This window comes from Dromiciops gliroides, chromosome 3, assembly GCF_019393635.1.
Source record: "Dromiciops gliroides isolate mDroGli1 chromosome 3, mDroGli1.pri, whole genome shotgun sequence".
Classification (NCBI taxonomy): domain Eukaryota; kingdom Metazoa; phylum Chordata; class Mammalia; order Microbiotheria; family Microbiotheriidae; genus Dromiciops; species Dromiciops gliroides.
In genome coordinates this window covers 595,749,220-595,764,733 of record NC_057863.1, presented here as the reverse complement: position 1 = coordinate 595,764,733, position 15,514 = coordinate 595,749,220, and the positions used below count along the sequence as shown (strand labels likewise).

The window sequence follows — 15,514 nt, the reverse complement described above, 5'->3', positions numbered from 1 at the left end:
CCTCTGCTCTATGAGGAAAAACAACACACGCAAGTATAGATAAATGTTAAACATGTTCAAAGTAAATACAAGGTCATAGGGGGAGGACTGTCTTCTGTGTCAAGGAGGCTCAGCAAAGGCCTTATTTTGAAAGGGCTTGAATGGAGGGTTTTTTTTTTAATTGGTTGGTATTTTTGTGTGTGTGAGGCAATTGGGGTTAAGTGACTTGCCTAGGGTCACATAGCTAGTACGTGTTAAAGTGTCTGAGGCTAGATTTGAACTCAGGTCCTCCTGACTCCAGGGCTGGTGCTCTATCCACTGTGCTACCTAGCCCCCCGTCCCGGAGTTTTAAAGGAAACTAGGGATGCTGAGAAATAGGAAAGTGATTCCAGAGATTGGGGCCAGCCTATACAAAGGTACAGAGATGGAAAATGGAAATGTCATAGAAGAACAGCAGATAGGCCAGTTTGGTTGGAGTGTAGAATGTATGTGAAAGGGAGTAGTATGTAATAAGTCTGAAGGGAGGCTGGAATCAGATTGTGAAGATCTTAGAGGTAATGGGGAGCCACTGAAGCTTTTTGAGCAGGGGAGTGACATGGGTCTTTTTGTGCTTTTGGAATATCATTTTGGCAGCTTTGTGAAAGGTGGTAAATCAGGGAGACAGGGAGACCAATTAGGGAACTATTATGAAGTGCCTGCTATGTCCTAGGCACTGTGCTAAGTGCCGGGGATACAAAGAAAAAAAAAATCCAAAAAAAACAAAAACAAAAAAAAATCAATTCCCACTCTAAGAGCTCACAGTCTGAGGGAGATGCCATGTGAACTATTCTGTACAAACAAGATTAATACAGAATAAAATTGGGAAAGTAGCTAAAATTAAGGAAGATGGGAAAGGCCCCTTGCAAAAAGGTGGGACTTTAGCTGAGGAGTCTGGGAGGAAGAGAGGAGGAAAGAGAGAGTTCCAGGCCTGGGCAACAGCTCGTGCAAACACTTGGAGTAAGGAGATTGAGTATTGTGTGATGGAGGTCATGTCACTGGATTGCAGAGGGTGATGGGAGAATTAAGGTGCAAGAAAACTGCAAAAGGAGGAGGGGGCCAGGTTATGAAGGGATTTAAAAGCCAATTAGGATTTTATATTTGATCTCCAAAGCAATAAAGAGCTATAGGAGTTTTTTGAATAGGGAAGTGATGTAGTCAGCACTTTTGAAAGATTTGACAGCTGAGTTGAGGATGATCTAAGGTGAGAAGAGGCTTGAGGCAGGAGGACAAACCAGCAAGTGTGAGTGGCTAGGGCCTATGACAAGGCAGTGGCAATGTCAGAAGAGGGAAGAAGGTATTTGGGAGAGATGTTAAGAAGGTAAAAACATCAGTAATTTCTTTTAAACATGTTGAATTTAAGACTTCTTTGGGACATCCGTTTTGAGATGTCTAATAGGCAGTGGGTATTGGGAGACTGGAGATCAGGAGAGAGGTTAGGGTTGGACAAGTACATCTGAGAGTCATCTGCATATAAAAGCTAGTTAACCAACCACGAGAGTCTGAACTAGTATGCTGATGAAGAAAGGAAGGATTGATTAAATATCTACTATGTGCCAGGCACTGTGCTAATAGGTGCTTTACAAATGTTGTCTCATATGAGCCCTAAAACAAGTGCTATTATTCCCATTTCACAGTTGAGGAAATTCAGGTAGATTGAGGTTAAGTAAATTGCCCAGGGACACACAGCTAGTGAGTGTCTGAGGCTGGTTTTGAATTCAGGTCTTCCTAACTCCAGGCCCAGTTGTCTATTTTATCACCTCCCTGCCTCTTGCTCTGTATGGAATTGGAGAAGAGATAGATGTGAAAAATGTGGATAATTGACAGGAACTGATTGGATTTAGAGGCTAGGAGAGGGTAGGTGTCAGACTATGGTGACTGGGTAGATGATCATGCCTTTGGCAGAACTTAGGGAAGTTTGAAAGAAGAGGCTGGGTGTGGGGAAGATAAGCCCTATATAGAACATGTGGCATGAGCAGGGCCTGTGGGATATAAATATCTATTAGGCAGTACTAATGCTGTGCTGGGGTCCTACTTCCTTATAAGCTCTCCTGCAGATGTGAAAGTGTACTTGATTTCCACATTTTCTTAGAACCCTTCGGATCTCTTTATTCCCCTACCTCCTTGCCTTTTATTATGCCAAATCTCTATACATGTATATCTCAGTAAAATGTAAGACTTTGAGTGCACCCTAAGACTCTGTCCTGGGCCCTCTTCTTTTTCTTTTAACATTGTCTAACTTGACAGCTCTTTTGGGCTAATTTTTACATGGCAATAACTTCAGATCTCTATATTTAGCCCATGTCTCTCTTCTGAGAGCTAGTCCCGCATCGTGGAGTGGATGTCTTGTATAGACATCTCAAACTCTACCTGTCCACAACAAAACTCATCACATTCTTCCCCCACCCCAACTCCAACCCACCCTTCATAACTTTCTGTTGAGGAGGAAAAATCCCATTGTCATTCCAGATGCCTCACCATCATTTACCCCATATTCTGGTATGGGCCTGAATCCTGATAGCTTATGTTCGTTATTGGAAAGAAATCAGACTCATAGGTCATTCAGCAGTAAGTAAAAGAAGATCCACTTAGTTGTACAGGAGAAGGCTATTCAAGAAGCATATGCTTTGAGAGTCCAGGCTGATTGGCTTAGTGATGTTTCTTTGTCTGAGTTGCCCAGCATAGTTTGCCAGCCAAGCATCAGAAAACATTTCCAGAGCCCTTTTGTACCAGGCAACCAGGAGATGATGACAGGAGCTTGAGCCAGTCAAGTCTTTCTTTCTTTCTTTCTTTCTTTCTTTCTTTCTTTCTTTCTTTCTTTCTTTCTTTCTTTCTTTCTTTCTTTCTTTCTTTCGTGAGGCAATTGGGGTTAAGTGACTTGCCCAGGGTCACACAGCTAGTAAGTCTTAAGTGTCTGAGGCCGGATTTGAACTCGGGTCCTCCTGAATCCAGGGCCCATCCACTGCGCCACCTAGCTGCCCCACCAGTAAGTCTTGAGGATGATTTTAAACTGTCCTAATTTGTAGAGGGGCAGAGGAGTTAAGATATTGTTCCTATTGTACCCCATATAGTGGGGTAGAGGAAGGGGATCAGCATTTATATAGCACCTATTTTGTGCCTGACACTGTACTTTTTATACATTTTATCCCATTTGAGCTTCACAGCAACCCTGGAAGGGAGGGAGGTATTATTACCCCTAATCACTTCATGCCTGGAATATCACAATTGGCTTCTGGTTGGTCTCCTTGCCTCAAGTTTCTTCTCATTCCAGGCCATCCTCCATTCAATTGTCAAATTGATCTTCCTAAAGTGCAAGTCCCACTATATCACCCTCACTCCTGTTAAACTGTACATGGCTAGTGAGTGTCTGAGACCAGCTGGATTTGAGGATTTATTTTGAACTCATCTTCCTAACTCCAGGCCCAGGGGTCTGTCCACTGTAGCACCAGTTGCCTTTTGTAGCAGACGAGAAACATAACCCATTTTTTTCCAGTTTTTATTGCCATAGTGTCCCTTGTATGTGTCCCATTCTCCCTACTCACAGTCACCACCCTAATTCAAACCCTCATCTTCTCTTGCCTAGATTATTGCAGTTGTCTCCCTGCTTTAAGCTTCTCCCCATTCTGCCCATCCTCCACATAGCCACCAAAGTAATTGTCCAAAGTGCAAATCCAGTCATGTCACTCCCCTGCTTAGTGAACTCCAGGGGATCCTTATTACTTCGCCTTCGCCTTTCTTCCTTTGCCTTTCTTCCTTCGTCTTCTTTCATCTTCTTTTTTCTTTCTTCTCCTTCTCCTTCTCCCTTCTCCTTTCTCCCTTCTCCCCTCTCCCTTCTTCTTTCCTTATTACTTCTAGGATCAAATAGAAACCATGCTGGCTGGCATTTGAAGCTCTTCACAGTCTGGTCTCTTCCTCCCTTTTCAGTCTTCATTAGTCTCTTCTTCAGTCTACTCGTACTGGCCTGTTTGTTGTCATTCAGACAAATGATTCAGCCCCCATCTTTGTACTTTTGCTCTACAATGCAGCACTCCCACCCCTTCCCCCCAGTGCTTTCCTTTTACCTCCACCTTTTTCTTTCGAGACTGAACTTAATTGGGGGCAGCTAGATGGCACAGTGGATAAAGCACTGGCCCTGGATTCAGGAGGACCTGAGTTCAAATCTGGCCTCAGACACTTAACACACTAGCTGTGTGACCCTGGGCAAGTCACTTAACCCCAATTGCCTCACCAAAATAAATAAATAAATAAAATTGATTTAAAAAAAAAAAAAGGACTGAACTTAATTGCTACTTTGTGCAGGAGGCCTTAGGTTAGCTTATCTTGTATCTTGAATATACAGTTATCTATGTGTTTTCTCCTCCATTAGAATTTTAGGTTTTTGAGGGCAGGGATTGCTTGACTTTTGTCTTTGTATCTTCAACACTTAAGCACAGTGTTTGTTTGGTACTCCATTCTGTGTTGGTTGACTGACTCCAGGACAGGTGCTGTTCTGCCTTTATTTCTCCACTATCTATCAGAGTAATTGGCATGTAATAAGTGGTTGCCAAGCTGAAGATATAAAATTTATATATGTATATAAAAATGAAATTTACTTCCTAAAATTATGAGTAAAATCATACTCTGGAGAAAATTAAGTCAAATTTTTTATTACATAAAATTAAAAAGTTTTTGCATAAACAAAACCAATGCAGCTAAAATTAGAAGAGAGGCAGATAATTGGGAAAAGTATTTGCATCAAGTTTCTTTGATAAATATTTCACTTGTAAGCTATATAGAGAACAGAAATTTATAAGAATAAGAACCATTCCTTAGTAAGTGATCAAAGGATATGTATGAATAGGTAGTTTTCAGAATAAGAAAGCCAAGCTATTGATAGCCCAAACTCTAAATCACTAATAACTAGAGAAATTCAAATTAAAACAACTCAGACCCATCAGATTGGTCAAGAATGTTGAGGGGGCTACCTAAAAACAGATTCTTTACCTACTGGTGGAGCTGTGAACTAGTTTATACATTCTGGAAAGCAGTTTGAAATTTTACCCCCCAAAACTATTAAACTGCATACCCTTTGACCCAGATTTACTACTAATAGATCTATACCTTAAAGAGATCAAAGAAAAAGAAAAAGGAGCCACATGTACAAAAATATTTATAGCAGCCCTTTTTGTGGTGGCAAAGAATTGGAAACTGGTGAGATGCAACTTCAGAGAAAGACAGAACCAGTATTTTGAATATATAAATGTAATAGAATACTGTTGTGTTGTAAGAAGTGATGAAGAGGTTGTTTTCAGGAAAACCTGGGAAGATTTATATAAACTGACAGGAACTGAACTAAGTGAAGTGAGCAGAATCAGATCTGAAAGACCTGGTAACTGATAAGCACAGTGACCAACCACGTTTTAAAAAGATTCATAATAAAACAAACAACTTATCCAGTTCCAGACAGAGAAGTAATATGTTCAGAGTAAAAGTCTGAAACAGCTTTTCTTTTCCATCTTTCTTTTTTGACAAGGCTAGTGGAATTAACTTTTTATGAAATTAGCTTTGTTTTTCTTGTCTGCTCAATGGGTTTGGGGAAGGAGAAGGGAGAAAATTTGGAACTAAAAATAAAAAAAAGAAGAAAATTAAGTCAGTGTGACATTTAGTTAAGCATTCCTCAAATTGTTTTCTGTGATAGTTTCTAGTTTTTTGTAGAAAAGGTTGATGATGCTAGCAAAATTTTCCCCATCAGGTATTCTATATGAAATTACCTATCAATACTTAATATATCTTATTTAAAAAATAAGAACATAACATGTAATTTCTTTCCCTAAAGTGTCTAGATAAGTAATCATTTACACATATACCTGTGCTACTCCTCTGACCAGAATATATGTATTCCAGGATTTGGCAAACTACTGCCTTCAGGGCAGACATAGCAGTCTGGTTTTGCAAGCAAAGAATGGCTTTTATATTTTTAATTTAATAAAACTTTATTTAAAAATGTAAAAACTATTCTTAGCTGGTATGTCCTGTTTGTGAACCCTGAGTTTTATGCCAAGCTTTAAAGTATTGCACGATCAAATTAGTTTCACTGCTTTAGATTAATTTTTGACTCTAAAGTTGAGATCTGCAAATTGATTCTCCTCTGTCAAGTATGTGTACGCCAGGCAGATGGGAAATGAGTTGGTGAGAAGATGGAGCTAGGAATCTGTTGTGGCTCTTCTGAATCCGTAGTGCTGGTAAACACTTTTTTAAAATAAAAGTTTCCCTGATGAGCAGGTATCAGTTTAGTCTATGGTTAATGCTGGCCAGTTTCTTTAGGGGGAAACTGTGTGTGATAGGTAAAATTAATGCCTGACGGTAGTTGAAAAACCAAAGATATTGAAAGCTGAGTTTAGAATTTCTTTCTTTTTCAAACCTAGTTGTTTAAAGGTGAATCAGAAGGTAATTCATGGTGTTATTGATTAGCAATGAATGCACTGTGCACTTGCAAGGATAATTTCAAATATGATGATTTTAGATTCAGAGGCTATTAAATTGTTACTTTAGTGTTGAGAAAATGCTTTGATGTTTTGATGGAAACTTTCTCAGAAGAGAAGAACATAAGTGCACTGTGCTTCATGTTGCCATTTAAGTATATCTTGGAGACTAGTGCAAAAAGTGAACCAAGATGGAGGGCATGGCTACATGGCTGCATACAGTTAAAATTCTAGAAGAGAATTTACATAGCTAATCCTGACAGATTCTTAATTATGGGGAGCAGCTGACAGCTTGAATTGTAATGTGCCAGCCTGCTTAATAGGCTAAATGAAAGTTCCTGGTGGTGATGGACTGAGGGCGGTTTGGATCTCAATCACCTAGCACTTGTTGGTTTGCATTTGTCTTTTTGTGCTGTCCTTGGAGAGTCCTTAGGAATACCTTATTTTTTCTGCCTCTCAGAGGTCCAACATCTCAGTACCCATGATTTTTCTTGAAGAGTAATAATAATGGAGTGTCAACTGAACAGTCATCCAACAAATGCTCATTGAGTACCCACTTAAATTCTAGGTGGGGTGCTGGTGCTACCATCTTAGCACTCAGAGAGCTTGCAGTCTACATACAGCAATTTCCCAGGGCGGAAGTTGGCAATCAAAAAAGGCCTCTGATAGGAGGGAGGACTTGAGCTGGTCTGTGAAAATGGTAGAGGTGAGGGAGGGCAATAGAGGTGAAAGGAGTGTGTTCTCTCTGTGGGAGAGAGCCTATGCATGGTTGTTAGAGATGAAGGCTAGCAATGGACCATTTGATTGCAATAGAAAGTTTATAATGAAGAGTAATTTGTAATAAGCCCAGAAAGGTAGAATAGAATCAATTTGTGAAGGACTTTAAATTAAATGCCAAGTAGAAGAGTTGGCAGTAGGCATTGGAGCGTTTTCAGCTGAGGAGAGACCTAAGTCTGACCTATGCTTTTGGAATCTTAATTTGGCAACTGTGTGGAAATTGGATGGAGAATGGAGAGACTTGAGATAGGGAGACCAATTAGGAGGTTGTTGTAGTGGTGTAAGAGAGTAGTAGTAGTAGTAGCAGCAGCAGCAGCAGCAGCAGCAGCAGCAGCAGCAGCAGCAGCAGCAGCACTAGTAATAGTACTACGACTACACACTTACTAGCTATGTGACCCTGGGCAAGTCCCTTAACCCTATTGGCCTTAATTTCCTCATTTGTAAAATGAACTGGAGAAGGAAATGGCTAACCACTCCATTACTTTTGCCAAGAAAACTTCAAATGGGACCATTCAGAGTTAGATAAGATTGAAACAGTGAAATGACTAGAACAACAACAATAATAGCATTTTTTTGGGGGGGGGTTGTTTTGTGGGGCAGTGGGGGTTAAGTGACTTGCCCAGGGTCACACAGCTAGTAAGTGTCAAGTGTCTGAGGCCGGATTTGAACTCAGGTACTCCTAATAATAGCAGTTTTAAAATAGGCTTTAAGGTTTACAAGTGCTTTACTTATGTTCTCATTGGATCATCACAAGTAACCCTGGGAGGCAGGTGAGATAATTACCCCCATTTTACTGATGAGATCATTGAAGCTAAGAGAGGTTAAAGTGACTTGCCTTTGGCCGCATCTGTGTAGTGCCTAAGGCAGGTTTTGAGTTCAGGTCTTGCTGATTTAAAGTCCAAAAACTGTATCTCCATTATGCCACTCAGATGAATCACAAAGTACTTTAAATTTTACAAAGCACTGGATATACTTTATCTCACAACAGTCCTATGAAATATTCGGTCAAAAAAGTATTAAATACCTGCTGTATGCCAGTCACTGTACTATGTGTTGGAGATATAGGGACAAAAGCAAAGCAGTCCTTGCCCTCAGGGTTCTTTTAAAAATAAATATTGAGGGGGGCAGCTAGGTGGCACAGTGGATAAAGCACCAGTCCTGGATTCAGGAGGACCTGAATTCAAATCCAGCCTCAGACACTTGACACTTACTAGCTGTGTGACCCTGGGCAAGTCACTTAACCTTCATTGCTCTGCAAAAACAAAAAAACAAAAACAAAATATTAATATCTTTCCTTTTTACCCAATTGACTGCATTCCCAGAAGCCCTCCCTCCTAGAGAGCCAGCTCTTATAATTAAGAATACAAAAGGGAAGAAAAAAATTCATCCAATCTAACCATTAGTTGAAAAAGTCTGATCATCATACCCATGGTTCCCCAGTCCTATAAAAGAAGCAGGGGGAGAATTTTTCATATCAAAAAGCTAACATCCCACCTGGGAGACAACAAGCACCTATATAGGTTTGCTGAGATTATGGGGGAAGAGGGCAATCACTCTCAGATGATAGAACCAGAGGAGGCCTAATACAGAAGACAGCTCTTGGGCCCAGCTGTGAAGGAAGCAAGGGATTTTGTGAAATGATGGTGAGAAAGGGTGCAAGTTGGAGGCCAGGGAGACAGTTATCCAGGGCCCAGAGACAGAAGAAGTTGTTCTCTGTGTGTAGAACAGGAAGAAGGCCAGTTTGGCCGTAGCAGACATAGTGTATAGAGTGCAGAGAGGAGAATGAAGTGTGCAAGCCTGTAAAAGAAGATTGTGACCACGTTGTGAAGAGCTTTAAATGCCAAACCAAGGCTCTTCTATTTGATCCTAGAGGTGATAGGCAGCCCCTCCAGTAATCCAGGCAAGTCCTTATGAGGACCTGTCTGACTAGGAAGCATATGGGAGCAGGTGGGAGAAGTGTTGTGGAGGTGGAGTGGTGAGATATCTACCTTGATTAGATATGTCGGGTGAATGAGAAATAAGGCATGGGTGATGACTTCAAGGTTGTGAGCCTGCATGACCAGAAGGAAATTACATGTATTGTTATCCCCATTTTGAGTGGTGGAGAATATTGTGCCTCTAGTCACACAGTTGTGTATCCTGATCTCTCTTGGCTCTCATTTGTCCTGTGCTTTATGACATTGACACTGACATTGACACTATGCTTCCCCTTCAATAGGAAGACGCTATAGTATAGTAGGAGGAGCATGTATTTGGAATTCAGGGGCTTGGATTTGCATGTCACTCAGATAAGTGACTTGGGACAAAGTCCTTTACCTCAGTCTACTTTATTAAGTTTTCTCATCAGTAAAATGAGATGACTCATGCTGGTGTCTTTAAACCTTAGAGTGGTGTTTTGGGGATCAAATTAAATGTCTGTAAACCTCCAAGGACTGTGTAAATGTCCCCTGTTCTTATAGAAGAGAGGCTGCCTGGAATGGTCATCCTCCCTTCTCCTGTTAAAGCTGCCATGTTTTGTTTTCTCAGGACTCCTTTCTAGGAGATAGGAAGGAGACTCGGAGCCTGACCCCTCCTTTGTAGGAGGTTCTTAATTGAAACCAGGTCGGAATTGAGTCAAGGCCAGGTTTCCTTAATATTTGGCACTTTAACTCCTTCAAATGTGTACTCCTGTTTGATCAATAGACATACATGTGTGCCATTTTAAAGTGAGTTGTGTGTTTTCTCCTTTTTTTACTTTTTCTTGGATTTAATTGTAATATACTATCTAATTAAATTATTATTGAACTCTTATCTTCAATTTGGCAAAATACTGTGCTTTTTTTTTTTTTTGGTAACATCTGTATTATAACTCTGGTAAAGTAACTTGTACCTGATAACATTAGCTTCTTTTGGAAGAAACTCCATTTAATGTACTGGTCTTTTATTACTTCTAAGGACTGGCCATTTGATGATGGAGCTCCACCTCCTAATCAGATAGTAGATGATTGGCTAAATCTATTAAAAAGCAAATTTCGAGAAGAGCCGGGTTGCTGTGTTGCTGTGCACTGTGTTGCTGGGCTGGGAAGGTAAGCACTTAGGTTTTTGTCAGTGAATTCATTAGCATGCCAAGGTAAGTCAGCTGAAGTTTTCAATTTGTCCAGATTAGCATTTATTAAGCTACAAGTGGTGGGCAGGTGGGTGGTACAGTGGATGGAACACCAGACCTAGAGAATTAGGAGGACCTGAATTCAAATTTGACCTAGACATTTACTAGCTGTGTGATCCTGGGCAAGTCACTTAACCTGTTTGCCCCAGTTTCCTCATCTGTAAAATGAGCTGGAGAAAGAAATAGCAAACCATTCTAGTACCTGTGTCAAGAAAACCACAAATGGGGTCATGAAGAGTCTGACATGACTGAAACAACCGAACAGCAACAGCAATGACATTAAATATTATTAAATTGCCCTGAAAAAAAGGAAAATGAGAATAAAGGCTGGCAATGATGATTTAATATCTATTTGGGTTCAGCTTTTTGTGTTGTGGGTTGGGATTTTTTTTTGGCTTACTATGATTGATCTTGGTATTATATTTGGTATATTAGATGTTTTGTTGGTGATATCAACTTAAGGTAATTACATTATCTCTGAATTTAAAAACATTGCAGATTACCAGCAATTCCCTTCCTTTGACTTTTCTAAGTAATTAAATATTCAACTTATATTATACAGTTATTACTCTTTTTAGTTAGAGGTTTGTATTACATCCTTAAAGAAGATTATTTTTGTCTTTAAATGAAAACACTGTAAGAGAATGGATAGTTTTATTTTAATCTCCCCAAAGAGATTTATAAAGATGAGTGACTGTTAGGATTTAAAAGCCCTTTTCCTTTTTTAGTATCCCAAAATGCATTGTACCTTTTTGGTCAGCAGATTAAACTGCCTATTTATGATAAGAACTTGGACTCAGAACATTAGTTGAAACTATTTTTGCTCCAAGATAAAGGTGACTCAGGCTCAGTTCAGGCAAGATGTTAGACTTGCTTGTTGTTCTTGCCCCTCTCTGCAGCTTAGAAAGCAATTTCTGTTGTGCCCCCTGTAGCTGAAGGTAGCTTTCCTGGCCAGTTCTGGGCATTTTGCTGTCTGCTCTGGGCTTATAATCTCGGATAACAATTGGTAGCCTGTGTTGGATTTAAAGGAGTTACCTTGGGAGCTGTTTCCAATTAATAATCTTCCAATATTCGCTCCCTAAGCTCACAAAAAAGTATTATAGCAATTTTGGGGCATCTAATGAGGGCAACTCCATCCTGGAAGTGAGAATTTAGAAAGCACTCTTGCAAGATTAGATAATGTATTCGGTTCTTTTGCTGACATAATGGTCAGGTCTAGAATTTTACATTTTGGGTGGTGGACCTAGAGAGCTTTCAGATATAAATAATGATAGTTCAAATACAGAAATCTTTTGACATAGCCTTAAATTTGGAGAGATACTATCATAGTACTTTGTATACTAGAACAAAGTGTTTTCCCTTTAAGTATGACAATCCTGTGTCTAAAAATCTTTTAATTCAAAAGATTTGTGGGTATTTACAGATGGGTTTCTTTTTGCAGGGCACCTGTGCTGGTTGCACTTGCTTTGATTGAATGTGGAATGAAGTATGAAGATGCAGTTCAGTTTATAAGACAGTAAGTACGGAATTGTGTGTTCAGCAAGCCTGTGGTGCAAGGCATTACTCATGGTCTTACCTTCTAAACACATTGATGGGCTAAGGAGAGGTGTGGAAGAGAGGATTTCATTTACCATGTATATTAACTTGCTGTCTTTGACCTAAAAATCCTGTGGATGAAAAAGAAAAGTACAATCAATCTAGTTTTCAGAGGCAACACCATCCTAAAGACTTGTGGACTTTGTCATTTGTATGGCAAAGTCAGATACTCACATGACTTGAATGAAGAGAAGCAGCATAGGTAAGGAGTAAGGGTGGTAGTAAGGGTCATTCATACTCCCAACAGGGCTTGTAATAACCTAGAAGCTGACTCTAAATAACTCTCAATACCATTATGAAACCATGTATGAAGAATTGTTTAATTTCTCTGTGAAACTGTGTTAATACTGTGTCAATTATTCATGCCCAGAGTTAGGGTGGTTACAACCTATAGATGATGTTAGATAGGACTTAAATCTTGTTTCACAATTTAGCATGCTGGACTGTGTTGTAATGCTGGTCAGAAATGTTGGCAGCCACCATTGTGCCCATTTTCTATAGAGCCACTCCCCAATAAGATCATAACAGTCTCTATATAACTAAATCAAGGATCCTGAAATGAAGATGGGAATCTTCTCAGAAGACACTCCCTATTCCTGTCTTGGAGCATGGCCTTTCTTTCCCTATCCGTCAGTGGATGTTGCTGTTGGAAAAAAACCCCCAGCATACCAGTTTATAAGATAATGAAGTAACACATGACTCTCTTGGGGGAAAGTTATTCTCTTAAGTGTCTTAAGATATGCCATTCTGATCTTGGTGTAGCCATTTGATGGACTGTGGCACAATCTATAGAGAATTGAAGGGAATTTTTCCATCCTTTTACTGGAGGGACCATAATGCTCCATTGCAGATTTCTTTTGCTTTGAAATGATGTCACTTGAGAAAGGAGTGAGGTTTTTTAGTTGAGTTTTAAAAGGCCTTGGGCTGGAAACAGCAACAATACATGTAGCTTAATGAGTAAGGAAGCATTTTGCACGTATTAAGTTGTGGTTCTTCTATTTTCAGAAAAAGAAGGGGAGCATTCAATTCCAAACAGCTGCTTTACCTTGAGAAGTACCGACCCAAGATGCGATTACGATTCAGAGATACCAATGGGCACTGCTGTGTTCAGTAGAGAAAAAGCTGAATTGGATTGTGGTTTTTTTGTGGGGACTCTTGGTACCTGGAAATGTGAATCTGGAATCTAAACTATGTCAACAAAGTAGCGATGGGAGTCAGTACTCCTCAACCTCTGTCCTAATGTTTTAAAACAAAACAAAAAAGAAAACTCTATAACGTGAATAATAAAGAGTTTAAAGAGAGAGAGAGGGGAAAAAATGATGAATTCAGTGAAGGATGATTTTCTCCCAGTGTTGCAGTTTGAATTTCTGCCAGGAGGGAATCATTTCTAAACCTCCTGTATTTTTTAACTTTTTTCAAAATGGGGTCTCTAAGGAAAACCAGCAGAACATTGGCCTGTGCAGCAACAATCATCTGTTTGGGGAGCACACCTCACAGTTAGGGCTGGCCCATCCTCCTCCCTGTGGCATTTCCTCTCTGGTTATCTTTCCCTTGTCTCGTGTGTGTGTGTGTGTGTGTGTGTGTGTGTGTGTGTGTGTGTGTGTGTGTGTGTGTGTGTGTGTTGACAGAGGCTAGGAGGAGCCCTGGCTGCTGTGGATGTGTACAGTCTGACAGCCTTAAGCCCAACTGGGCACTTTTAGAAATAACAGTGGCAGTTTTGTTCTGTGGCCCAGGGGATTGGTTCTTAGTCTTGAGTAACAAGGAGATGTTCTTTTTAGTCTTTCTTTTCCTGAAAATTCAACCTATCATTAGGCAGAGCAGGCAAGGAACCCTTTTTAGGGGGGATGGGTGGTTTGAAGGTTGGGTTTCTTTGTTTTGTGTTGGATTTTTTTTGTTTTGTTTTTTTGTTTTTGTAATTGAGGTGGGGGTAGTATAAGAGGAGTATATCTTCTGTTATGTGTGCATTCATACTTGTCCAAAGAACTTAGCTGAGAGATGAACTGTTTCCTTCTATTGCTTAAGTAAGAATATGGAGCAAAAGCTAAGTGGATTATGGAAAGATGAACTTTTTTACTAGGTGGGAGGAAAGGCCTCCCTCTTCCAGGTCAGACTGGTTCTCTTGCTTGAGAGGCCCTTCCAGGCGGGAAGTTAGCATGCTTTTTTCTACCCATTACAGACATGCCAGCTGTAGCCATTATTATTCAGACTTCATGTCGGATAGTGTCAGAGCCCACCAAGGCCTTGAAATGCCTGTTTCAGGAATAGTTTGTGTATTGTGGGTGAGTTTTCATGGACAGAGTACAGTCCACAGTTGAGAATAAATAAATGTCTGGTGTGGGTATTCCCAAACTCGCCCTTGTGTACAGTTTCAGTTTAACCACTGATTGCCTTGTTCTTTTCTTACTCGATTCTTTTTTGAGATGAAAATCACTGGTTCAAAACCAACAATGCCTATTGAGTATTTAGTCCACAGGCCATGGCAGGGTAGAGAAGAGACCTTGAATGAATTGGAGCCTAGGGAATATGAAATGGGTTGCTTGTGGATCAGTGTAGCATTATTTGTACAGCATTCTTGCTGGATTCCATGTGCTAATACACACTTTCTGCTCCTTCCCAGGCAACAGTTCTAGCCAGGCTGGTTTGATAGAACAGTTGGAGAGCCCTGACTGGGGCCCTTGTCCTTTTTCACCTCAACATTGCCTAGGTAACATCTTTCCACTTCTGAGGCTTGAGATACAGGCTTAAGGTCACCTTGTCCTGCTGTGTCTTGCTGTGCAGAGCCAAAAACTTTTCGTTTGTTTAGAGCAGCTGGGTCAGTGGGAATGGACTGGCCAGTCCCTTGTCGATACCTCAGATGCCGGCTGTGTGAACTGCCTCCTTTCCTGTTCCCAGAGTTCTGTTTTGATTGTTAGCTAAATGAAAAACTGCAGATTATTCTCTTTCCCCCTTCTGCCTCCCTCCTGAAAACACAAAATAATGCATTTTAAATTGTTCCTAGGGTTTTAAAGTTTAAAAAAAATGATGGTACTATCCAAAATTTATGATTTCAGAACATGCCAATAGATTCCTTTTAACATAGGCCTCAGATCAAAACAGTACCCCTCAAAGCTCAGACAGCACAGTCTGCTTGCTGAAATGTCATTTCATCAATGCCATAATAAGCCTCTTGCCTTTGATGAACTTGGATTTTCATTGCTGTTAAGAGGTAGGGCAACATCAGTGCCTACCTGAATTAGGAGAACCTTCCTGGTTTTGTCTGATAAGAAGGGTGTACAAGGCTACAGTCAATACTAGCCCTCTTTTTGTTTTGAACTACAGACTAATGTTAACTATTCTCAGAACTGGATTTCTTTGTGTGTGTGAAATTAAAAAGTTTTTCTTTTGAATTTAATGAAGTATTGCTAGCTGAAGCCAGTTTGACATGGTAAGAGAGATGTCGGACTGATTGAAAGGTGTGCAGCCTGATTCCAAACAAACTCTGAACCCTTTTAAAGAACAATAAAACATATTTTACATGCTC

At 40.2% G+C, this 15,514-nt stretch overlaps 1 protein-coding gene across 1 annotated transcript in view; it reads left to right on the top strand.

Moving 5' to 3' along the window:
- The window catches only part of PTP4A2 (protein tyrosine phosphatase 4A2), a 22,278-nt gene extending 6,764 nt beyond the window's left edge, over window positions 1-15,514 (top strand). The window contains exons 3-5 of the mRNA XM_043991525.1: window positions 10,188-10,318; window positions 11,840-11,914; window positions 13,000-15,514. Of these exons, the coding sequence (XP_043847460.1) occupies window positions 10,188-10,318; window positions 11,840-11,914; window positions 13,000-13,108 (315 nt within the window). The 3' untranslated portion in view covers window positions 13,109-15,514. The remainder of the gene's footprint in view (window positions 1-10,187; window positions 10,319-11,839; window positions 11,915-12,999) is intronic.